Below are 25,925 nucleotides of genomic sequence, written 5' to 3'. Positions count from 1 at the left end.
CGGACCGAGTGCATAATGTTGAGTTGCAGAGTAGCCGGGAGGTCGGCGGCGGACCATGTCTTCGAGTTGCAGGGTTGCTGAGGCGTCGGCGGCCGACCAGGTGTAAATATCGAGCTGCTGAGATACCGAGGCGTCGGCTACGGATCATGTGTACAGGTCAAGTTGAACAGTGGCCGAGGCGTCGGCGGCGGACCAGATGTAAAGTATCAAATTGCTGAGATAGTGTAGACCGGAGCAAGTCGCCCGGCCGGGATAAGACGCCTCGCCGATGTTCTTCGAACTGGCAAGGTTCTGGGGAAACCATCCTCTCTTCTATAAAACGTGCACTATATGATCGTTATATGGGCCGACTGGAAGTAAATTGTGATAACTCTTGAGGGAGATGTAGCCAAGATGTGTGTGTGTGTTTTTTTTTTTGTAATTTTGATGTTTTGTTGTCTGATGATGCATCGTGGCGTTCTTTTATGGTCCACGTCAGGTTAACGACTTTATGTATCCTGAACAACTATTGTCTAACGCTTATAACGCCGGGTTAATTCGTGTTAAATTATGTCTTGCTAGAGCGCATGGCGCTGTTTTCTGACCGAATTACGTGATGGGGTAAAGCGCCCCAGTACGTCGCGGGGCAAAAGCCCCATCGGGCGTTTTACCTCATGTGCTGTTCGGACTACCCCCTTTTCTAATGTTTGGTAGCTGGCGAACAGTAAGTTTCTATGCCTTTGTATGCATTTTTCTCAGTGACTGGAAGGCAAAGAAGTATTTTGTTAACATAAGCATTGCAGTAATTTATTAATTGGCCTTATGAGGCAGGTGAGAAACCTGCTCATACAATAGTGTCATAGCTGCACACCTGATAGGATGGAATGTGCTAATTTCAGTGCCGTGCCTCCCGAGGTCTAACGGACCTCTCATATAACATTTAGCCAACTACCACATTAACCCGCGCACCGACGGGGGTCTGCGCCAACTTAGTACCGACGGGGGGGGGGGGGGCGGATGACCGCCCCCCCCCTGAGATCTCGAGAACGAAGCAAGATAGCGACAAGCGGTAAACGGCATCGGATACGCACGGACAAGGTCTACAATTTTTACAAAGGTCATTTTCAGGTCAGGTCAAAGATGACGTCACAGGGGTCGAAAAAGTCAAAATGGCGGCGCTAGATATGGAGAGGGTTTTTCTCGAATAACTTTCGAAGTAGTCAAGATAGGAACAAACTAAGGGCATCATCGTGATCCTCTCGTCAATCCGCATCGAATGATATATATGTTGACCTCGAAAGGTCAAGGTCAAAGGTTGACCTCAGGTCACGTGACCTCGAGGTCATCATGTATATCATTCGATGCGTCTTGACGAGCTGAACACAATGAGACCATCCGCGCGGCTGTATCTTGTTCCTGTAAGGAGTTATTGGCAAAAAACCTTTGGTGACCTTTGATGACGTCACATGACCTTACAGCTGCCCAACAGCAAAACAGACCTCAAGGTAGTGAAGGTTGATCGTATGTGAAGTCATGTATGGTATATGGGGCCATTCCGACCCGTTTTAGTGGTAAAAACAGGGAGTTGATTTTTCCCCCATTGACTTATAATGGGGAGGTCGCGAAATTGACCTGACCTTAGGTCACCGACATCAAAATTCCGAGATATACAAATTGTAGCTACTAATGACCTTATAACATCCTGCGACTTTCAAAGGCCTCCGACATCTACTGTAGCTCTGGCACGGTGACAAAGTTGCAAAAAAGTGACTTGAGGTTGGGTCATTCAAAGTGACCTGGTGACCTGACCTTAAAAGTTAGGAGGTTCAAACTTGCACAACATGTGTAAAATTAATGAGAGAATAGTCATACCAAATTTCGCGGCGCTACGCGCCGCGGTTTTCCCGCTATCCGCGAAAAACCTCAGGGGGGGCGGATATCCGCCCCCCCCCGTCGGTGCGCGGGTTAAATCTTTAGTCTAGAGTAAGGGGCTACTTGCCCCAGGCCGTGGGGCGTTTTGCCCTGGAGTCGGTATTGCCGAGGAGTTGGCGGCGGACCAGGTATGAGTTATTACCGTGTTGCAGAGGGCCGGGATGTCGGCGGCGGACTGATGTATGTGCATTCGGTGTTGCAGAATGGCCGAGGCGTCGGCGGCGGACCGATGTATGTGGATGAGATGCAGTGTGGCCGAGGCGTCGATGGCGGACCCGTTATGTGTTCTTACCGTGTTGGTATGAGTTATTACCGTGTTGCAGAGGGCCGAGGCGTCGGCGGCGGACCGATGTATGTGCATTCTGTGTTGCAGAATGGCCGAGGCGTCGGCGGCGGACCGATGTATGTGGATGAGATGCGGTAAGCTGTTAGTATGAGTTATTACCGTGTTGCAGAGGGCCGAGGCGTCGGCGGCGGACCGATGTATGTGCATTCCGTGTTGCAGAATGGCCGAGGCGTCGGCGGCGGACCGATGTATGTGCCTGAGTTGCAGAGTGGCCGAGGCGTCGGCGGCGGACCGATGTATGTGCATTCTGTGTTGCAGAATGGCCGAGGCGTCGGCGGCGGACCGATGTATGTGGATGAGATGTAGTATGTAGTGTTAGTATGAGTTATTACCGTGTTGCAGAGGGCCGAGGCGTCGGCGGCGGACCGATGTATGTGCATTCCGTGTTGCAGAATGGCCGAGGCGTCGGCGGCGGACCGATGTATGTGCATTCCGTGTTGCAGAATGGCCGAGGCGTCGGCGGCGGACCGATGTATGTGGATGAGATGCAGTGTGGCCGAGGTTCCGGCGGTGGACCCGTTATGTGTTCTTACCGTGTTGGTATGAACACATAACGGGTTGGTATGAACACATAACGAACACATAACATGTTGGTATGAACACATAACGGGTCACATAACACATAACACATAACACATAACACATAACACAACGGAACACATAACACATAACACATAACCGTGTTGCAGAGGGCCGAGGCGTCGGCGGCGGACCGATGTATGTGCTTGCGTTGCAGAGGGCCGAGGCGTCGGCGGCGGACCGATGTATGTGCATTCTGTGTTGCAGAATGGCCGAGGCGTCGGCGGCGGACCGATGTATGTGGATGAGATGTAGTATGTAGTGTTAGTATGAGTTATTACCGTGTTGCAGATGGCCGAGGCGTCGGCGGCGGACCGATGTATGTGCATTCCGTGTTGCAGAATGGCCGAGGCGTCGGCGGCGGACCGATGTATGTGGATGAGATGCAGTGTGGCCGAGGTTCCGGCGGTGGACCCGTTATGTGTTCTTACCGTGGTGGTATGAGTTATTACCGTATTGCAGAGGGCCGAGGCGTCGGCGGCGGACCGATGTATGTGCATTCTGTGTTGCAGAATGGCCGAGGCGTCGGCGGCGGACCGATGTATGTGGATGAGATGCAGTATGCAGTGTTAGTATGAGTTATTACCGTGTTGCAGAGGGCCGAGGCGTCGGCGGCGGACCGATGTATGTGCATTCCGTGTTGCAGAATGGCCGAGGCGTCGGCGGCGGACCGATGTATGTGCCTGAGTTGCAGAGTGGCCGAGGCGTCGGCGGCGGACCGATGTATGTGGATGAGATGCAGTGTGGCCGAGGCGTCGGCGGCGGACCCGTTGTGTGTTCTTACCGTGCTGGTATGAGTTATTACCGCGTTGCAGAGGGCCGAGGCGTCGGCGGCGGACCGACGTATGTGCATTCTGTGTTGCAGAATGGCCGAGGCGTCGGCGGCGGACCGATGTATGTGCATTCAAGGTTGCAGAATGGCCGAGGCGTCGGCGGCGGACCGATGTATGTGCATTCCGTGTTGCAGAATGGCCGAGGCGTCGGCGGCAGACCGATGTATGAGGATGAGATGCAGTGTGGCCGAGGCGTCGGCGGCGGACCCGTTGTGTGTTCTTACCGTGTTGGTATGAGTTATTACCGTATTGCAGAGGGTCCGAGGCGTCGGCGGCGGACCCGGTACATGTTCTTGCCGTGTTGCGGAGGGGCCGAGACGTCGGCGGCGGACCTGATGTATCGCGTTGCAGAGTAGCCGATGCGTCGGCGGCGGACCGATGTACTCGTATGTGCCTGAGTTGCAGAGGGCCGAGGCGTCGGCGGCGGACCTAATGTCCGCCGGTGCCGAGCCTAGCACGGAAGCCGTGGTGCTAGATGGCGCGGTGCGCTGGCAGCCGTTGAGTGCTGCGTGTAGTAGGGCTACTTTGCCACGACAGGAGGTTGTCCGCGGAGTCAGCGCAGACCAAGCACGCATAGTGCGCGTGACGGTACCATATAGCACGGCCCTGCATGACAGGCATACCGTGTTACGCGTCTCCCTGCACGATTACGTAAACGGCTGCGCTGAGTACACCTCGGAATAGGCGCGCGTCGGTATGATTCCGTGATACCGCCGTATTGCCATGCCAACCACTCCCCGCTGTGGTAGGTGCCGCCCGAGACGTGCTCGATACTCCTCACCTGCCGGGTCGGCGTTAGTGTGCCGGACCCGCAATCCTCTGGCGGTTGATCTCCCCGCTCTGTTGCTGCAGTGAAATGTAGTGGTGCAGCGGAGCGAGCGCTGGCTGGCCGGACCTGGCCGCTGGACGCTGCCCTGGGTACGGGCGGCCGTCACGTGCCCACCGTCGGTGAACTTTTTTCTTTCTTGAGACTTCTGACTTTGCCTTGTGGACGAACTGTGGTGATCACTGAGACACTTCCCACAGTTACGCTACACTCTTTCGACGCTCTAGAAACTTCTCGCTCACTCTACGACCCTTTCGCCGCCCGTCGCCGTCGACGACTGCCGTTCGTGCCACTCCAGTCGACAGCCCGGCGGTCCCGCGGCCCGCGCCCTCCCAGACACCCCTCCGAGGGCTGCCCTGCGTCTGTCGATGGGGCGATTAGCCACGGTCACGTTCGGTGGCGCCCTGGCAGGGTCCTAACCTTCCATAGCCGCGTCGCCGCTATGAGTTGATTCCCAGCCGCCCTCCAAACTCGGCTGGTGGAGCGAGCCGCGCCAGCCCGTGTCCGGCCGCCGACAGCGGTGACTCATCTGAGCGGCCGGGAGGACTGCCGACCCGCCCCACCGACCGACCCACCCAGCGCGCCCCGCCCGCGCCCGGTGTACCGGTCTGGCCGGCAAAGGTGCTCCTCATCAGATACCTCCCATGCTTGACGAGAGGCTCGCCCAGCCAGCGCGGCGGTGTCTGCCGACCCCCACCCCAGCGGAGGGCTTACGGAGGCCAGGGCACCCCTTCCCTGCCCACACAGCAGGCAGTAAACGGTTGCCTAGCAACACTGCGCCACAACGTTTCTGGCCCAGCACTGGGACATTGTGCTACATATGGGAATAGAAGTATTTCTTTTTATTCTACCTGTGTATTTATATACCGCCCAACCGACGGCGTTCCGATTGCCTACCTAGGAGCAACACCTCGCACCCCACGAACCTCCCAGCATTTCCAACGCGTATCCCCACACCCCCAATAGGGACCGTAACCATGCCGCACGGATCGTCCGCTCGACTACTTACTCTGCCAGGGCGTTCTGCAGGAGTACCATCACCTCCTCTCGCACCTTGGCCAGCTTGTGCGAGAAGGCCGGCGTCAGCTTCTCAAACATCAGCTGCGGCGACATCGTGTGCAGCATCAGCATGATGAGCAGGATGTGCGCCTTGTCCCGAACACTCTCCTTGGAGTCGCCTGCGGCGGGTCACAGACGATTAATATCCGTGGGGAGAGGTCGGGTCAGCGGGGCGAGTCAGACAGGTAGGGACAGACTGAGCCATGACGTGATATTGAGTACGACAGGACACCGGCCGCCCCTGACGGTGCAGCGCCCGTTAGTCACACGGTAGTTGTAGGACGGTGATAGCGACCAGTCTGGGTGGAGACCGGCCGTACACAGTCGGTAGCAGCCGGTCAGACCGGGGTGAGTCACCGCGCCCGACTACAGCACACACGCGACAGCTGCCGACAACAGGCCAACCGGTCTGCCAACGACTGACGCCAGCAGCTACTGCACAGACTGCACGGCTTGGACCAATACCCAGGCGACCATATCAACAGGCGGGACTACCGTTCACAGATACCCGATCAGCCGGATATCGTTCTCACACAGACGAACACCAATCACAGACAGGAGTAACAGCCGCCGAGCGGTCTGAGTAGCGGGCTAATGGGCCAAGTCACCAGCTCCGCCCCCTCCATCAACAGCCAACAGCGCGGGGGTAACGGACCACGGCTGAGCGCACATGCACTCATCCCTGGACAGAGCGACTGACAGCGTTACACGCACCGCCAGCCGCAACGCGTGCTGTAATACAAACATACAACTGACCCGACTTAATTTGGACGAGCCTCGCATAGTTCAACCAAGCAACTCTACACCGTTATTCTGCAAACAAACCACCCACATTCGGGCTGTAAATGAAATCACCCTCTGTACAAAAACGAGCCTTGAGCTGGCGAGAAGCTGGCAGCCGGGTGTTTAGAGAGCTAACGAACCAAAACAGACAGGTGACGAGGCGCGTCCTTCGCTCGCATTCCGCGTGCACTTTGTGGTGTCCGTGTGACGGATGACCGTGTTTGCGGTGATACACCGGTGGCGGCACGTCATCAATCGTCGGCACGATAACCGGGCTGATAACACCGGTGGCGGCACGATAACCGGGCTGAGAGCGGCAGCGCTCCGCTAACGAGGAATGAACCGACAGACTGGCCGGTTGGCGCAACTCGCGGCCAAGGTCAGCACACACCAGCACAGTGCGTTACAACGCGGGACACGGTCAGGACAGACAGACGGGCACAGACTGGTACTCACAGTATGGACCGAGCCCGGGGAGACCACCGGCCTCCAGCCACGACGGACCACACGACACGGCGCCGACCGTGGGGTCAAGGTCACCCAAATACAGAACGAACACGGTCCATGCCCGACAGGACATTTATCTTCCCCACCATACAGAGGAGACCATTCGCCTGGGACCACGCACAATCCACACGGCGAGACAAAGACGGCATTTCGCACACATTTCCCAACAGTGCCCCAGTTTCACTCTCTAGCCGCAGCGAGCTATTTGCCATTCAAAAACACACAGGCAATGGCAGCATACCACCCTCACCATTACCGACAGGTTCGCATCCAGCCGTCACCGCCATGCCACATACCACCACGTCACGTCAGACCAACACCCCCCCCCCCTCACGCTTCGTACCTAGCCTGTCGACGGCGTCGGGCAGCACGGCGTTGACGTACGGCCGGAAGTCGGCTTTCATCCTCTTCACCAACAGACCCATGATCTCCAGACCATTCTGAGATACCTGCGGCACAAGACAAGTACAGGTTCAATGGTCGGACGATGACAGGGTAATGCAGTTTATGCGGCTTAAGGCCAGACCGATTGGCATTCATGCGAGGCAAAACAGTAGCGCTGCATTCACCGCTGTTGTTGATTCACTGAGCGGCGACTTTCATGTTTATGACAAACATATCCGGCAGGTTCCGGCGATCAGCGAGCAACAATGCATCGGCCACATATAAGGAGTTTGGTGAAATGCTGGCTGGGGATATTGGCATACAGGACACAGTGCTAGCCAGTGCTTTGTTACGAACGCCGGTCTTTGATACCATCGTCAAAAGCAGCGAGTGAAAACCATTGATGTAAAAGAGTCATCAATGGCGACATTTCGATGTCCCGCTCACGCATCACGACCTGATTCGTGATCAGAACCGTTTCACCGAAATCGTTAGACATCAGCCTGGATCACCCTCTCCCTCCCACCCAGTCCAATTCTACCTCCTGGCGTCCACAGCGAGAGGCCAGTCATGTTCCAGCATCAAAATAGCCGGTCACGTGCCGCCTGGCCACACCGGCCGCGAGACCACACCGACCGGCCACCGTGCGGCTCCCAGCAGCGGCGGCCGAGAGGAGCGGCCGCCCACGCCACCCGCCGTGTCACTGCGCCGGCCGTGTGTGCGGCCGCGCACCGACCGCCGCTCCATACACGGTGGAAATCCGTCCGCGGCGGCACCGACCGTCCGCGGCGGCCCCTATCACCCCGACATCGGGCCGGCCGGAGGGCCCAGCGCAGAATGCCGATGGCCCGGTGCGTTTCAGAGCGGAGTGTTTCACCCGGTCTCCTGAGCGGCCGCCGATGTCGCCCGCTCCGGAATCAAACATGAGCCCGTCTCACTCGGGCCGTGTGCGCTGGACACGGAGCAGTCGGCGCAGGGACAGACGTCCGGCGGCGCTCCTCTGCAGAACCGGTTCGCCGTCCGTGAGCGCCTATACCCGGATAAAAGCATGTCGGCAAAACTGAACAATCGATAGATCATCGGTGAATAAATCGCCGCGCGGCCCATTGGCTATCCGATCACGGCGGCTTTCAACGGCACCATCTCGACGGACCCTTTTCGGGAGGTAATGACGTTGTCCGCCTGCGCTCGAAATGCCACAGTTCAGTGGTAACGTCGCGAGCTTCGTTCCCCACCGGGACCGCACGCCGGCTGCCGGCTCACATTGGCACGGCAGTAGCTCTCCAAGTTCTATTATCCTGACCAGAGTTAATTATGTCATAAATAACGGGTATAGCGTTCCAAAGCCTGCGACTTTCAAACTCATTGTAGCATACGCATTCATTTCCACCCACGGCTTACTACTGACCTCGTGATTTGTCAACAGAACACGTACAGACCATTGTTTTAATAAGACGCTTTATTTCAGCCAGTCTGAGAAAAAAAATCAGTTTCTGAGCGAGAACGATAGGTACAGTGCACAATACTGTCACCTGGTTTAGCATTACAACAACAAAGTAACATGTAACGACCTAATTCTGTAGCAATGCAGCGCTCTCGTTGACACGCAAGGACATGGCGAATCGCATGTCGCCTGATACACTGCAACACGCCAGATACCTATCACAGCTAGGCAACGATTTCAAACAAAGAACCTCTAGGAATTGGCGACAGAATGCGGTTGGTCGCCGGCCGGCAGCCAGCTGCTCCACATGAGCCCGGTCCACGGTAACATCCATCCCTGAGAGCGCAGTCCGCGGACCGCAGTCGATATCGGCCCCGTTCCAGGGACAGACCTGGGTCACCGTCCGCCCAGGGTAGTCTCTGACTCCGGTGACGTCACCAGTGACTCATCGCACGCGTCTGCTACAGCAGAGACCTTATTAGTACTGCGTGAGGCGATCCCACGCTCACTCCGATACATCGTCGCCCAGCCTCGTAACGGTTTTTCCAATCCTCAGCAACCGCAGAGCACATCCTCTCATCATCAGCAAGTAACTGGAACGTCAAATTGGGCTGTGCGAAGTCGATCGCCCCGCCATGCCCTCTGATGGACCATCCAATCCTGCATCCAAGCTCCACCCCTTCCCCGCCACCAATGCACCTGAACAGAGTCCGGCGCTCCACGCCCCTTGTGCCGCTCAGGGGCGTGGCCGCGGTTCGGCGCTGTCTGTTGTTTGGGGGAGGCGGCGCGGTGAGTCAGCCGCGGGGCATCGCACCGCCACCGGCCCCCGGCCCAGCCCGGCTGGGTCAGCTGAAGCATCGATCGGCGGCGCGGCGCGGCGGGCCGTTACGGGCCGGGACCACGTGCCGCCCAGACAGCGGGCGGGGCGGGGCGGCGGCGGGGGCGGGGGCGGCAGATCCCCTCGGATCGGTCCGGCCCGACCGCCAGATCTGCCACATTACTGGGTAAATACCGCGGCGCCATATGGAATACATCTGCCGCAATGGTGGACAAACACTACGGCAGCCCCGTCTGCCGTCACAAAGCCCATGCACCGTGCAGGATCTACCGATGAATATGAATAGGATATCACACAAAAATGAAAATCTGCTTATAAGGAAAGATAGGTTACTTTTCCGACGAACATCTTTCAAATTCAAATGCCTGATTGAAACTGCCCTGAGCAGTAAATTAAAGCAAATGGATCACCAGACACCAAGTACATACACTTAAAGTTAAAACCCTTGCAAAGCCTCAAGTAGGTACTCATGCCTCTACAGCCTCTGAAGCACACAAACTACATATTTATACAGATCGATAGTCGATAACTTCTGATAAAAAGAGTAAGAACTATGAATCCGACAGAAAAACATCATTCTAAGACAAAGACAACAGTTGCCTTTCACATTTCCCCAATAATTCGAGATTTGTTCGTCGGCACGCAGCGCAAAAAAGCTTCATTTATCACTCCAGCCTTTCCTGCCTATTCCGCAAGGCGTGCGAGCCATTAGCTAATGACTGGCCGCTGTTGACACACTCAAACAGCGTGTTCGGCGGCGACAGCGGGACGACCGATGAGGCCCGACATCGCCTGCAGCGGCGACCACGCGTAGGACCTCCAGGTATAACGGAGCGCATTCACAGGACATTCACACTGCAACTTCAGTGGATTAATTTTGGTCTGGTCTAGTCGTAAATTGATACATCAACATTGATTCCTTCATCAAAAACTAGTTACGTTATTGATCCTGTTTATCAACTTTCCATATCCTAATCCCCAAATCCAAGACAAAACCTCTGTCCCACCCGATGTTCCAGAGCCGTAAGGACGTCAGTAAAGGCGTCGAGACAGGGGTAGGGTGTATGTAGAAGAGGCGGCACTCGAGAGGTGTAGAAGAAGTACCGATTTCACGGCGCCTAACAGCAAGCGCGGACACGCTGGCCCCGGCTCCACCTCCCGCCGCCGGTCCACCAGCACCCACCACTCCTTCACAGACCCGCGGTACGTGCCCCCAGCTGGCGGCCCCGCCAATCCCATCAATGCAGGAGCGACCGTGACGACGGAGATTCAGTCACTGATCAGCCAAATCGCCACTCCCCGTCAGTAGATGCGCAAGACCAATGCTGGAAAGCTGCCGACATATCGCTTGCAATGAAGGGAATGCAGGCCTTCCTCGAAGACAGCTCGATGATGCTTCAGTATGCATTACTGCGTTGTTCTAAATAGCATTTCGAATAGTAACTTAGCAGAAAAAGTGACAAACTTGAACTTAGCCCCATATGAAATCGGCTCCACACAATATCTGTTGTAATGCATTGCTCGAACTCTAACCTGCCACCGTTAAAAGCTAACGTAGCTCGTTTAGCGCGACGTAATCAGCGCACATTGACTCTGGCCAATGTGACCCGCATACACGGCACTCATCGCGGAAGTTCTGCCTTTCCTCCAGATAGCGAGAAACTCGGGGCCCAACGAGGAAGTAGAATGAAAGAAATGGCAGCTCATACGAGTACGCAGTCTGGTGCTCTTCACTGTCACAAAACCTCAACGCTATAACGCCCCTCTAAAGTCACACACCTGCCAAACAAAACAGCCGCCGGATGCCATGCAGCGGACGACAGTTGGCAGGACACCAGCCAGCGCCGCCATTCAAACCGGCAGCGAGGCGCGGCACTCCCCTGCCGCCCACACGGCCCGCGGCGACCCTGCAGCCAGCTCCTGACCTCACGCGCCGGACCGGAGCGGAGCCGGCCGTCACTGAAGGTCAGGCGGCGTCGGAACCGGGCCGCGCCGCCGGCACCGCGCACACGGGCGGCCTTCGCAGCCGACCGGCGGCGAGCGCGTGATGAGGCGAGGTCATCCGGCACACCCACCGGTCACCGCCGCCGCTGACAGATCCCGTGGGAGGAGACCGCTACTGGGACAGAGCCCGCTGGCCAACACCAGCTCAGCACAGCTGGCTGACTGGGTGAGGTGAGACGACGAGCGAGCAAGATGAGGTGCGCAGTGCGCACAGGACAGGAAGGAATGTCTATTGTGTTTAACTGCTATCAACCGCCTTAAAAAGTAAAGGTCAGTAATAGCAAGAGTACAAAACAGGATGATCTCCAAAATTCAGGAAAAAGACTTTCAAAAGTGGCATAAATAAACATATACGAACATGGTGCGCCTTGCGCCACTACAGTGATACAGAGAGGCGGTTTGATCAATGCCACAGCGGTCCCACTCCTCTCTATTTGAAGGCTCTTCCTGGCGGCGTCTTTCTCAACATGCATCACGCAACGTCGGGCGTGCGAAAAGGAGCGAGCCGCCCGCACGCCACACGGCTCTACAGAATCTACCGTCCGAGGAGAGCGGCCCCGGCCTCTCCACCAGCGCCCTCGACCACTCGGCCCGCTCACTTCCTCAATGCAGGGAAATTGAGCCGTATCAGCCGCCTCTCAGCGTGCTGCACCGCGACTATTGCCACAGGTCAAGGTAGAGAGCGTGATACTACCAGCCTGGTATTAACGTAAATATATCGATATGCTGGTGTTGAACGAGGGCTGATAGCCGTGCTGATAACACTAACTCTGATTTAGTGCAGGTTAATATGGCGTTAAGTGGCCACTTTCGAGCGGATCAGCAACAAGAGGTGCCAGGGAATATTCGCCTAACACCTAACCTGAACGACGCGGGGACTCTAATTGACACGACCGTGCACGCACGCGACCAGGTCAACACGGCAACACAGACATCACGAAGACGCAGATACGTGTCACGACATAGCCAGACTGTCAGTCCATCGACAGAGCAGTCCATCGCTAATCCCCCTGCCAGAATATCACACAGTTCAACACACCCATTCGTTCAGTGTTCCGTCAAAGGGCAACCAGCCAAAATGATCCGCCGCCGGGTCAGCTGACTACAAACCCGCCTAATACTCCTGATTGAGTCGCCGGCTGATTCGGCGGTCGCTGCCCGGACTAACAAAGAGCCGATAGGACGCCCCGTCGAGGTAGCTGCTGATTTAAACGGACCACCAGCGACTGGACGGGTTGGCGCTGAATTGGCAAAAGGCGGCTCGGACGCTGTCACCGGTCCCTCCGTCAGCGGCCGATCGACCACACCGCGACGGAACTGGGCCGGTGTGTAATTCCGGGCGGGCCGAGTCGCAACGGGTCGGGTCAGCCGGCGACGCGGGCCCGATCAGTCTCCATTCGGCCCGCAGTGGACGGCCAATTTGGAGGGCAGCAGTCGGGAACTGACGTACGACCGCCGCGCTGGACAGGACCTGCATACGTTGGATGAAGCGAAACAGAGACGTAGTTCACCAGGGGTCAGCAAGCTCCCACTTATCGCGACAGAGCTGAAATTCTGGGGGCACGCATGTGCGGTCAATGAGACGATAGCATAAGCGGAGTTCGATAAGCAGTTTGTGCTGCTGTAGAGCTATCCCTTTTCAGACAACAGCTCAAGCTCCCTTGTAGCTACTAAATATCTTTTTAACTGGCTGACCGGTGATAGAAGCTAGCCGTTGCGAGCCTCGTCTAATACATAATGCGCCTTAGCATTACAAAGCATTACAAAAAATCTCATAAAAATAGATGCGCCGGTGATGCAACGTGTAAAGAAAAAAGCCGCAAACACAAACGAGCAAGGGTTAACGAGTACGTAGCACGGATTCGAAAGTAGCGAGTTTGCCGAAGACGCCTCCGCAGCGCAGCGCCTTGTGGTTAGCGCGCGGCCTTGCCTCGGTGGGTGGCCTCTGACCCGACACGGCCGGCCTTCGAGAGCCGCCTGCTCTCAGGGTGGAAACTGGAGCGGCCGACCGGGAGTCGGTACCCACACCGGCGGCCGCTCAGACGGCCGGCGGGCGGCGCCGACACCGAGCCGAGCCGATCGCGGTGGTACGCTCAGAGACCGCCGCGGGACGGCCGAGACTGGGGAGGTCAGCATCGCACAAGGCTGGGGAGGGAGGTCAGTGACGGCCGTGTCTGGAGAGAGGGTCAGTGGTGGTCATCGTGAGAGACCAGCACTCAGCAGTCAGCACCAGTCGTGGCTAGAGATAGGCTGAAGTGGTACAGCCGGGACTAGCACGAAGGCCGACGATCCAGGATGAGAAGCTAGGGACATAAACGTAACTGGCAATACGTGACAGGCATGGAGAACGATGCTGACGCGGGTGGATATACCCGAACGGCCATAAGCGATTCAGATGATGCTGACCACTGCAACACCAGTTCGGTTCCGACCAGTCGAACCGAGTGGGGTGCCGTGACTGGCGCTACTTGTGCGCAATCCCAGGGCGAAGCGGAGGTAGGCAGCGCCTGTGGCAAACAGGCTGGGCGTCACCGTGCCAGCACAGTGCCGGGTTTGGCGAGCCCGGTGCTTCCCACTGCTCTCCACCCATCCGCGCCTTCCTCTGGTAGTCTCGCCGGCAATCAATACACCACCGCCGACCATACAAGGACACGGCGAGTGCACGAAACAGCCCACCCCCTCCCGGTCCCGGCTGCACCCAGCATCAGTCGGAGCCTCGAGAGGCAGAGGCCACTCCACCTGGGAGGTGTTTGAAGTTTTTACCACATGCCGAGATATCCCTTTAACATTAGCACGTGCATTTGGGAAATGACTTCGGCCCGCCTCGGCTAATGTTGAAGGTATTTGGGAAACGATTCGGCCCTAGGGCTTTTTGATTTTCCCAGCCAAAGTTTTACTGAATATTCTGAGCGGAAGAACCAATTTCAAAGAAGATATTTTCGGATTGTGTGTTCACTAACAGCAACAGCAAAAGTAAGTGACTGCGTGTTTACATGCTTTTGCTGTCAACGTAATTCAACTAAACAAGGTTATCGTTCCAATGCCAATGTATTTATTGCTGCAGAACATGGTCGGAATAATCATTTCTACATAATGCACGCAAAAAAAAACGAACAATTTAAATGCGTGAAGCATCTTAACGTGCCACAATGAAATATTTGATATTGTTCCAGCTGGGATCCAAGACGCGTTTGGTTCAGCGTTTCACCCAATTTTCAGTTTTCCTCACGGTTTTCTCACTCCTGCACTGGACTCTATATACTTCTTTGTTCTAACTTATTGATCCAGCTGGCATTCAAGACGCGTTTGATTCAGCGTTTCACCCAATTTTCAGTTTTCCTCACGGTTTCCTCACTCCTGCTGGACTCCAAATACTTATTTGTTCTAACTTCTGGCGCTTCACCATCTTCATCCTCATGGCTTTTTCAAACCCAAAATAAGGGGAAAGTATGGAATTTCATCTTTCATTCTTAACACAACCCCACAATAAAATATACAAATATAATATAAACTGTTACGCCGGTACGGCATGTGGTAAATCTCTTCCCAACCTTGGGCTGTGAAAATGCAGTTTTATTCACCTCGGTTTTTTGCTACGGACCTCGTGCCTACCGGCACTCGGTCCTCCGCACAAAAACCTCGGTGAATAAAACGCATTTTCCCAGCCCCGGTCGGGAATATATAGAACAACACCCTTGAAACAGCTCAGCAGCGTTTGCGGACCTTATAGGATTGCCCGTGACATGCGGCGTAACAAAGCCACAAGCTGACTACATGGACACTTGGAAAAGCTTAAGCTTCGTTAGTCTTAACAATGGAACCAATTTAAAGGGGGCGGAAGGTGGGATTCGAGTCGGCACTGGGTTTGTTTCACTGCCACGAGCTTTCGACAATAAACAAGAAGCATGCATGTATCAAGTTTTCTTTCCCCACAACAGCCACCTCTGGGAATGTGCACTGCCGTCCATTTAAAAGTTCCGCGGGTGGCCAATTTCTGATGAATGGCCCATCCATTATCTGGGCGGCCATTCAGGCCGACACGGGTCCAGTCACAGGACGTGCGAACCCCGCCCCCGCGGCGTCGGGCCGGCCGCCGCCCAGCAGCGCGGGGTGCTGGGCCGGCTCTCCGGAGAGGCTAGTGCAGTCCCGCTCCACAGACCGGCCCGTCTGATAGCCTCCGCCCACACCGAGCAGCCAGCAGTAAACACGGGCTCCGAACACTCCGTGGGAGAGAGCTCGGAATGAGCATTCCATGGAGAGGAGGGAGGTGGTCTAAGCAGTGACTGTCAGGCTGCATGGAAAGGAACAACGACCCAGACGTCATGAGCGCGTAAGAACACCGTATAAAGCGCACGTCACATGCCACTGTCCTCGGGACCCAGCTGGACAGGCCCAACCGCCCGTAATCGGTCGCAGCCCGCAGCGAGTCCGGCACCGATCGGCGCTGTCTCTAACCCGACCGACCGAGACGCGGCGCGTTTTTGCTCGGCGGCTGGCGGTGGCGTGCCAGCCAGGCCAGACCGCCGGGGTCGCACCGGATATCGCAGAGAGAATGGGAACAGGCGGAGACGGTCACGGCTAGACGGGGGCGGACCTGCTGGGGACGAGTGGGAGGGGCCAACTGCAGGCGCCAGGAGGAGGACTTAAGGACCCAGCTGGGACCGATGAGAGGAAATCATAACATCCGGAGGCTGGTGTTGCAATGGAGAGACCAGCTGCACACAGTCGTAAAAGCGGCAATGAACTATAAATTAAGATAGACGGGAGAAAGGGGCGATGCGCATTGCACATACATTTGCAAAATGACAGACAACTATTGGCCTGAACGGTTCTTTTCCGGTCTTCTGCCATCCGTCATGCTGGCACCCATCCAGAGCCCAGCCAGAAGCCCATCTTCGTGAGTGGCCAGACGCCAGCGCTGCCGCCCCCGCTCCTTATACACAGGAGCCGGTAGGTAGTCGGCACATCACCGTCCCGGGCGACACAAACCGGTCGAAGCGCACAAAAACAAGCGGGCCGGCGCGACTGCTTCTCCCCGGGAGCTGCGGCGGGCACAGGGCCGGCTCCGAGGCTCCCGGCGCGCCTGACAGGTGTGTCCGGGGTCGGCCGGGCCGACTCTGTCAACAGGAAGACGTCAGCTGACCGTGGCAGCCCGCGGCAGGGGCGGCGCCAGGCAGCTGACCTGGCGGCCGACTCGGCAGAGGAGCGCCGACGAGCCGTCCCACAGTCCGATCTGTGTCCGATCGACCACCACTGGGCACGGGGCCAGCGGAAGACCGGCAGAGGCTGCCCGGCCGCGGCCGACGCCCGGACCGCCTATCCAGTGACGACATAGCTCCAAAGAAGCAGCGAGAGCGGTCCTGACACCAACCATACAGATAAACAGCCCTTAGAGGCCGCCGCAACTCCACCGGCAGATGAGCTGGTCAACTGCTGACAAGCCTGAGGCTGCAGCGGGCGGACACTAAGCCGCCACGGTAGCTCACAAATACGATAACTTCATCACATATCATTACCAGAGCCCAGTGTTAGACGTTTACATCCTTCTACAAACGTGCACTGGACCTGTCCGAACAGCAGTATACATCACTATCAAATATTTGGAAATGCCTTTTGGCTGGTGCAAACTGAGAATAAACGCGTCCGCGCCAACTTGTGAGCGGTGTATTTGCAGAGATCAGAACAAAGTCTCGCCGCGGGCCACTGGCGGTAGAGCCGTTGCACCGTGATATCCTGCAGCCGCCCACGGCCACATGTCATGACAATTGTCCCTCGACGCCCTGTAGCCTGGGTTAAATAGGGACATTTCGTCCCCAGCACCGCAGACGGGTCGTCGGCGTCAGTGCAGCGCCCGTCGACCGGCGCCCCGCGTCGTTGGCGACAGCGGGCTAGGTTGGGCAGTTCCGACTATCACCCACTGCAGGCGGCCCGACGGACCGTCGCCGGTCGGCCGTCAGCTGGCGCGCCGAAGCGGAGGAGCGCCGGCCGCGCACCGCCGGCCTTGCCAGGTATGCCGGTCGTGCAGAGGCGCCGGCAGCGGCGGCGCCGGCGGCACCTGCTGCAGCCTGCAGCGCAACATCAGAGGCGGCGGCCGCAGAGAAAGGTGCCGGCCCAGAGTGGACCACGCCGGGTGAACGGCCTCAGAGCCTTGTGGTCGTCGCTGCCCAGCGCAGCCAGCCAGCCGGTAAACAGGCGGCGCGATCAAAACACGGCCCACGCCGGGGGCCGGGCAGCGAACAGACAGCGGAGAAGGGCCGCCCGCCGAGCACGGGCGACGAGTGCACTCTCGACAACTGAGGCGGTAGATTAGATTGGCTGAACATTGCACAACTGTATAGGTGTCACAAAACATAGGCACGTGGCTGTCGGACGTGTGCGATGACTGCTCGAGGAAGGATGAGGCGATTGCTCGATTTATTACAAACAAGTACGGCCATGAATACATTTTTCTCTCACAAATTTGTACTTCAGTGACCAACGCTTCGAGACTGACATTTATTGTGGGGGGGGGGGGGGATGGCTATGGTTTCGTTGCCTGCGCAGTTACATATGAACTCCAAACAAACCATTCGATCAACATCTCAGCACGTTTGTCTGAAGACGCTGCGTACCTATGCCTGATTCAGTCGCTCCCAAACATCCACCGACCATACAATGGCGCAGCACGGGCCTCCAAATAACAAGGGTGAAACTCTCCTATCAGTAGCCCCGGGAGCGTCTCGTTTCTCAGCGGCGCTCAAAGCCCGTCCGGCGGCTGCGGCGTCTGTCTCTGAGCAGCGGTTTCTCGCCAGCCGGGAGAGCGCCAGGGCACGGTTCTTTGAATCTCTCTCACGGGCGACACAACACGGCGCTCCATCACCGCCGCAGACGCCGCCACCAGTCCCGTTCGGCGCGACACGGGGCCAGCCGTGACCCTGCGGGCCGCGGCGACCCCTGCACCGACCGGAGCGGCGGGCCGGCCCGCAGTACCCGTATATCGTACCGGCGCCGACCTCACCGCACGTCACCGGCGCCCGGTGTTGTGTAACGGCGACCGACGGGCGGCGACCCCTCCTGGGCGGTGACGTCACCCCCGGTCGGAGGGATGTGACGTCACTGCGGGTCGGAGGGGTGTGGGAGGGCGCTGCAACTCAACTCCGATTGCTGGGTGAGTTTCGCGATCATCGTGTACCATCAGCCAGCTTCCAACAAACTGCAAACGATATTATGCAAACCGTTTGCCAGAAGAATAGCTTATTATTCTGGAAAATATGTACGTACGTCTTTGATTGTTGCTGATCACCGCGCCGCATAAACTTAACTTAGATCAGTGAGGATCAGGGCAAGTAGAGCATCTGGTGTTTAGCTTTGCCTTATATACGTTTGCCTTCACTCAATTCAATCGTAACAAACTTAAGTACCTACTTGGCTATTCTCCGGTACCAGGCTTATCAGTCGAATTTCTGTCGCGTCTGCGGCAGCAGCATACAAGAATGCTTTGCAGCACCCCTGTCACTGGTGACGTCACTGGACCCGGTCGTTATGACGTCACTGGGGTCCGGTGACGTTGACCTTGTCAGTCCCACCGGGGCCGAGCGGTGACCGTTCGACCCCGCCCGATAGCGGGTCTGTGTACACAAATCGGCGCCGGATGTAAACCGAACGCAGGAATGTCGTGGTCGCACACAGACAGATAGGCCGAGCGGCCATACAGCCGCGGATCTGATCAGAGTCCGATACACAGACGGATCACCGGCCCACCAACCAGAGGACAGACAACAAACACGCAAGCAGACTACCTTACACACGGGTAAAACAGATGCAATATCACATGAAAAGGTGCCTTTGCATTGCTGAAAACTCGACAATTACACGCTTCCTCCATTTGGCAATGAAAAACGTTTTTTTCACTAGGAAGAAACTATCTTTTTTCTATTAGGTGCTGTTCACTATGCGCCGATTTCGACTACAGACGAGTTTAGAATGTCAATCCGAAGACAGAACAATTTCATTCATGATTCAGGTTGCATTATTTGGGATTAGAATCAGCGTTCAGTGCATATTTCCCAGACAAACGGGACGCCGCTCCACTCCACTGCCCCAGCAGCCGCCCACGTCTGAAGGGCGGCGGGCGGTCACGGGTCCCTCTCGGATATCGACCGCGGTCCGAGCCGTGCCGCCGACTGCCGGCCGGTCGCTCTCACCGCCGGCGAAGCCCCGGGGAGCTGGGAGCCATCAGCCGCGGCCACCTAAAGGTCACACTCCGCCACCGCCGCTGGGGGTGACCTGTCGAGTGACCTGTTCTCCGTCCGATCCGCCCCGCACTCGGCGGTGGACAAAAGTAATGACCAGGCGGGGGTCGGCTCACTGGCTGCGGGCTGAGACGTCCCAGAAGTGGAGCGCCGTCCCCCGAACGCTCACCGTCTGCGGCCATCCCGCGGGGCTCGGACCTCGGACTGTGCACCTGAGACGGCGGCCATCCCGCGGGGCTCGGACCGCGGACTGTGCACCTGAGACGGCGGCCATCCCGCGGGGCTCGGACCGCGGACTGTGCACCTGAGACGGCGGCCGTCCCGCGGGGCTCGGACCGCGGACTGTGCACCTGAGACGGCGGCCGTCCCGCGGGGCTCGGACCGCGGACTGTGCACCTGAGACGGCGGTCGTCCCGCGGGGCTCGGACCGCGGACTGTGCACCTGGGACGACGGTCGTCACAGCGCCAGGATGTCCCCGGCCGCACCGCTATGGAGAGCGGCAGGCAGTTGTGCGGGATGACCCCGGAAGGTGAGGTGGGGCTCAGCTGCCGTCTGAACCGGCCCGCCATCCGAGCCCACCGTTACTGACACTTGTCCGTGATCGGCCGAGACCTGCGGCACGGAGAGTGCGGCTCTGACCGTCACGGACGGGACAACGCTGGTCGGCCAGCCCGGACACGGGTCAGCACGCAGCTAACAGACACCGCGCTGCAGCCGTCGCGGGCGGCCTGGCCGAAACATGCTGCGCTGGGTTCCGGAACGGTGCTGACTGAGGCATGGTCGGACAACGCAGGCCAGCGTGGCGGACACATGTGATATAAATGACAGCCCAAATAGTACCGAAACGATCTACCCCACACAGACTACATAGGTGGAATGACCAGTGTTCGTCAAAACGCTGGCCAGACTGATCATTCTTCCCAAGTCAGATTAATGGAGCTGTTAAGCTCAAGCACGGGTGAAACAGCAGACGGAACTCTTACAGACACAGCGGATAGACCGCAGTCAGTCAAGCAGTATGATCAATGACCAGACTCAGACAACGGGCACAGCACGCCTCTCTCTCTCTGTGCTGTCAGCTGTGTCGTGAAACTGCACCGACATCGTCAGAGGTGCTGTCAATGACACACCTTCAGTTAGAAAAGCCGTATCTGGTGATATAATGGCGTTACAACCGCAACGAAAGTTAAGCATAATGATGCACCTCCCGGATCCCAGGCTCATCAAATGCTCCAAACAAAAGACATTCCGTTTCGATGATGATGATTGGATGTTTGGGCACAGCAATTACAGAGCCCATTCGCTGTTGTAACATCCTCTTTGAGCCTCACCAGAGTAACATCTAAATCACGGCCACGTTTGAGTGCCGATCACTGAAGCCGTCCCGGGCCGGCGGCCGGTGAAACGCCGCGCCGCCGCTCCGGCGTCGGCGGCGGCCGCCGATGCCGTCTCCGATATGGCCATATACGTCTCGGCGCGGCGCCGCCGGAGACGGGGGCGGGGCGCGGGCGGGCCGATCACCGCACACACCCAGCGGACCGACGGCGGTCAGCTGATCGGCCCGCCGACCAGGTCCGGCTGACCGCGGCCGGGGAACGTCCCACAGACGACACTCAGCTACCGCCGCGGAGACCAGAGCAGAGCTCCACATCACCTGGCATCGCCAGAAGGCAGCGATGCCGAGCTGCGCTGACAGACCGCGGCGCCGATCACGCCGCTCCGCTCCACCGGGCGGTGATCGGACCGGGCCGCCGTCCCGATCACGGGCGGGGCCGACACGTGCAGTTGAGCACACGAGGCGACAGAGAGGAGCGCAGTGACCGCCGTCATCCCCTGCGCCCTGGAGAGTCGGTGGCGGGGCGGACGCGCCGGCAGCGCCACCAGTTCAGGGAGAGGTGGGAGGTGGTGTGGGAGAGGGAGGCGCACGACTGGCGCCGGGGCAGGAGAGAGGGTCTGAGTCAGCGGACCGCCGACCGGGCGCAGCTCCTCTCTCCCCGTCACCGACGACCAATGTCCACAAATGGTGACTAACGGTCCGAGTCCACTGCCCGGTCGCCAGCCATTAAACAAAGCCCTCCAAACTGGACCCTGAGAAACGGGGTGCACTATAGTGCACTCAAAACTAGCAGGAAGGGGAGGGGTCGCGATTGTTTTGCCCACCGGTAGACGTGTTTAAACTGCTGACCAAGATCCCCTTCCAGTCCTAGTTTACCTAGAACCAGCAGTTGTTGCTGTGAGACTGACAACGACGCTGCAGCGATACCTAGACGAGGAGGGGTCATCGTGTCATGTGCAGGGCCAGCTGGAGAAATGACAACAGTGATCAGTCCCCACGAGAGGTACGAGAACAGCTAGACAAAGTCATTGCGCTGTGCAGCGATCGGAACGGAGCAAAATGGTGTGCAGTCAACCATAGGACAATTAAGGTGCCGTGATCTGTCACGGGTGCTGGGAGAACAGTATCAGCAACCCAGAGTCTCAGAGATCTGTCAGTACTCCCGCTATCGTCTAGATTACACTAAATCTTATGTCTTAGGCTACAGGGCCCAGTGTCGCGCTGGGCCGAGATACCGCGCCCAATGCCATGAGTAACACACGAACGTCTGGGAGATACAGGACCAGGGCGAGAGACCGACCATGGCTCAACACACGACTCCTCTTCACGCACAAAAGCTAGTCATCACTTTGTAACTGACCGGTGGGATTCAGGATCCCTGCATAGTCCTATTCCCGACAGCAGGAGCCCCACTCCGCCCACGGAAGGTGGCCGATTCGATGGGAGTAGCCTGCGCCAAGCAGCTATCCTAAGCCATCACCCAGCCGTCGGCCATCCGTCGCCGCGACCGGCGGAGCACTCACCCTGAAGTTGCTCTGGTTCATCCATGGTATGATGCCGTCGATGAAGCCACCGATGTCCTCGCACTCGATGCTGTTGCCCGGCTGGTCGAGGTAGTTGATGATGTCATTGCTGATGGACAGCTTCTTCTTGGTGTCGGAGGTGGCCAGCAGCGGCAGGAACAGGTCCAGCTGCGACATGGCCGGCGCCGCGCGCGGGGCGCGTCTCGCCGCCCGGCACTGCGCGCCCGCTCTCACTCGGTACACCGGGGCCGACCCGTCAGCCGCTCAGCACACGGCCGCCCGCACCGCACACTCACCACACTCACAGCCACCGCCGGGGAGCACCGCAACGCACCACCGGTCGACGCAGGACACGGCTGCTCGCGCGCACACCACACTGGAAACACAGAGCGAGAGCGTCAGATTCAGAACCCAATAGCCAAAGTAAGTGTTTAAATATAATAGAATGGAACTAACAGCAGGGCTAATGCTTGCACTGATCAGTGTATGATGCAGCTGCTGGGCACACTTATATTATCCAAAAAACTATGATGGTCTTATTCTCAGGGTGTCTGCACTGCAGCTATCACATTGCACACCAGGCGATACTTAGAATAAGGGTCAAGGTCTGGAAGTCAGGCGTTGACATCTAATGAACCTGTCAAATGTTTAAATATGATTTGGCATTTGCTAGTCTGGTGGGTAAATATCATGGAACTAAACAGCAGCAAAAAACAACTTAGAACATTGCTGGAAATGCGCACCATCAGGTTATAATTTCTTTCACACTCACAATGCACATCAAAAGCAACATAACACAATTATATACAATACCATGGCATAGATTAGAGAAAACTAAAAGTGTGCACACTGTACAAACTCAAGGAGCTTGGATGACAAAATTTACAAGCACTGTGAGTAGATTGTTTCCATATACCTTCTAAAATTACCCAGCTTAAAAAGAAAGCCAATGATTGACATTCCTAAAAAGAACAAAACTAACATAAAAAACCCATGGATGAAATAAAACAGAAGCCATGTGTAAAACATTGCATTACATTTAACAACTTGGAAAAGATGCTTTTTGAAACAAACAATGTGATGTACCCTTCTTCACACTTTGAAAATAAGCAGAAAATATTTGCATCAACAGGGAAAGGTCAGGAGCCAGTATAACCAACAGAAAATTGTTAGCTGCCTGTATTCTTTTTTCAATACCTATGTCTCCCACAAACTTAACCAGCCAAAAAAAAAAAAACTGCTGAGGTGCAAAGTGAAAACATCAGTTAGGTACCTACCAATAGGTACTCTCGCTGATATTATTTTTCATGTCCATGATCATCTTAATTGAGTGGCTGGCAAAGTTCGGTTGCAATATCAGGAAAAAATAAATGTAACCATTTTCTTCCTTGTAAAACTGGCCTTACATCAACTAAAAATTTCACAGGGAGAATTCCGAGTTGTATCAACCAGTACAAGGCATACATTTGTTGGAAATTTATTTCAAATCAAACTGAAACAGGATCCTATTTCTAACAACTTTTAACCATGCTTGTAACACTTAATGGCAGCTACTACCCTTGTACAATTCTTCATTAAGCTTTGAAAGCAGCTTTAACTTTCATCACATTCTGGCAACAGCAACTGTACGTTCATTTTAGCACATAGCTCTGCGCGAGTGCTGAAACAGGCCCGAATGATTGTTTGTGTGACATTTGGTTGTCTTGCCACTGCACTGGCTGAAATCATCAGTATTTAAGAGTATGGACCCAGAGTCTGAAATAAAGCTTATCTATCTATCTATCTATCTAAACTGAATCTTTCAATCTGAATCAACCAACAGCAATATCCCTTATGAATGTTTCATTCGAATATACCAGTTGGGCAAACTAGACCTTTGGAATCAAAATATGGAGGCATCAAAAGATTGATTCCTTATGACCATATTTGGGCATAAATGCAGACCATTTCTAACTTACCAATCACATAGAAATAAGAGAGTGTTTCAAGAAGGAGCATGCCTGATCTTGAACAGAAATGCTGGAACTATCTCCTAAGCAAAATAATATTGCTCCTAACATAACAATTTGAATTCTATAGGTAGTGAAAGGCAATCAAGGAATTGATTCACTTTAAACAGATAATCATAATATTGATTCCCCATCAGCTGGCTATTCATTATTTTGATTCACAGGTAATGTTAACAGATAGGCAACAATGACTTGCAGGAATACCACATTTATCTTGCTATTATTCTCATTTAGTGGTATCCTCAGCACCACAACAGATACCTATAGCATTGTTGTACTAAACCTTCACTACATTTGATAGCAATTCACAATTTTTTCTTGTCAAGAATACAAAAACTGAGGCAACAGGTAAAAACCATATAATAACTATAAAAGTACTACAACAATGATAATTAGGGGTTTGAAAATTTCATTTTGCCATTTCACACAAATACTGATTGTTTAGTATGTGATCCATGATACAAAAATAACATACAGTATGATTTCCTCAAAACAGCTTTTACGTGATGGACAGTGGCTGTGTCTTTTTCCCATTCACAAGGCCAAAGGGACAATTTCTTAGTTTTGAGGTAACATTTTTTGCAAACCTAACACATTTTTCTACCTTTTTAAAGAAAAATCTCACCGTCATGGGCCTTTTTTCAACCGTAACGATACATTTGAAGTCAAAAGTGTACCCAAATGAATCAAAAAATTGATTCCATGCCCATATTTGGTCATGGCTCCTCCCACCAGAATCAAATTATTGATGCCTCCATATTTTGATTCCAAAAGTCTAGTTTGCCCAACGTATATCTATAAACAGAATAAGTTAGCAAGTTCAAAACCTCCTAAAATCCCAGTTAAAGACCATAAATTCAAATTAAATAGAAACTATATAGTCAAAACCATATAACAAACTTCAGCAGCATTACCTACCAACAAATCGAAACGGCAGATCCTGAAGCACAATCAAAACTGTACCCTCACAGCACCACACTTATGCAACAGTTAAGGGCAGCGGGCAGCGGCCAAGCAGCGGCAAGGCCGGCAGCGGTATCCAATTCAGCAATTCGGCCAAATCAGAAAAAGTTATTACCAAGGCCCTATTACCATTCACTGCACCAGCAGCCGCAACAGCACCACCCCAAGCGTCACTAGCGCCGCCATAACACTTTTCCGTTTGCTCTGCTCAAGCTCACAACCTAAAATGGACGACATCCAACGGTTAGCCAGCAAATAAGTCCATGTAAGTTATTTTATCCTGAGTAATTTATGGAAAAAATAGGCAGACTTTATCATGATCCCCCGCAAACATGATGTGCAAATAAA

At 55.4% G+C, this 25,925-nt stretch overlaps 1 protein-coding gene across 19 annotated transcripts in view; it reads right to left on the bottom strand.

The window, feature by feature from the left end:
- The window catches only part of LOC122366157 (CLIP-associating protein 1-like), an 81,387-nt gene extending 55,480 nt beyond the window's left edge, over positions 1-25,907 (bottom strand). For 18 of the 19 annotated variants that reach the window (XM_043338038.1, XM_043338040.1, XM_043338046.1 and 15 more), the window contains exons 1-4: positions 25,533-25,907; positions 22,606-22,981; positions 7,188-7,293; positions 5,505-5,673 (exon numbers count right to left, since the gene is read on the bottom strand). In XM_043338038.1, the coding sequence (XP_043193973.1) occupies positions 5,505-5,673; positions 7,188-7,293; positions 22,606-22,782 (452 nt within the window). In that variant the 5' untranslated portion in view covers positions 22,783-22,981; positions 25,533-25,907. The remainder of the gene's footprint in view (positions 1-5,504; positions 5,674-7,187; positions 7,294-22,605; positions 22,982-25,532) is intronic. The other variant, XM_043338039.1, reaches the window with a different exon arrangement.
- Positions 25,908-25,925: the final 18 nt, after the last annotated feature.

This window comes from Amphibalanus amphitrite, unplaced genomic scaffold (assembly GCF_019059575.1).
Source record: "Amphibalanus amphitrite isolate SeventyFive unplaced genomic scaffold, NRLGWU_Aamphi_draft 000788F_arrow, whole genome shotgun sequence".
Taxonomy (NCBI): Eukaryota; Metazoa; Arthropoda; class Thecostraca; order Balanomorpha; family Balanidae; genus Amphibalanus; species Amphibalanus amphitrite.
Note: the sequence above shows the minus strand (reverse complement) of the source record. Positions and strands in the feature narration are given on the sequence as shown.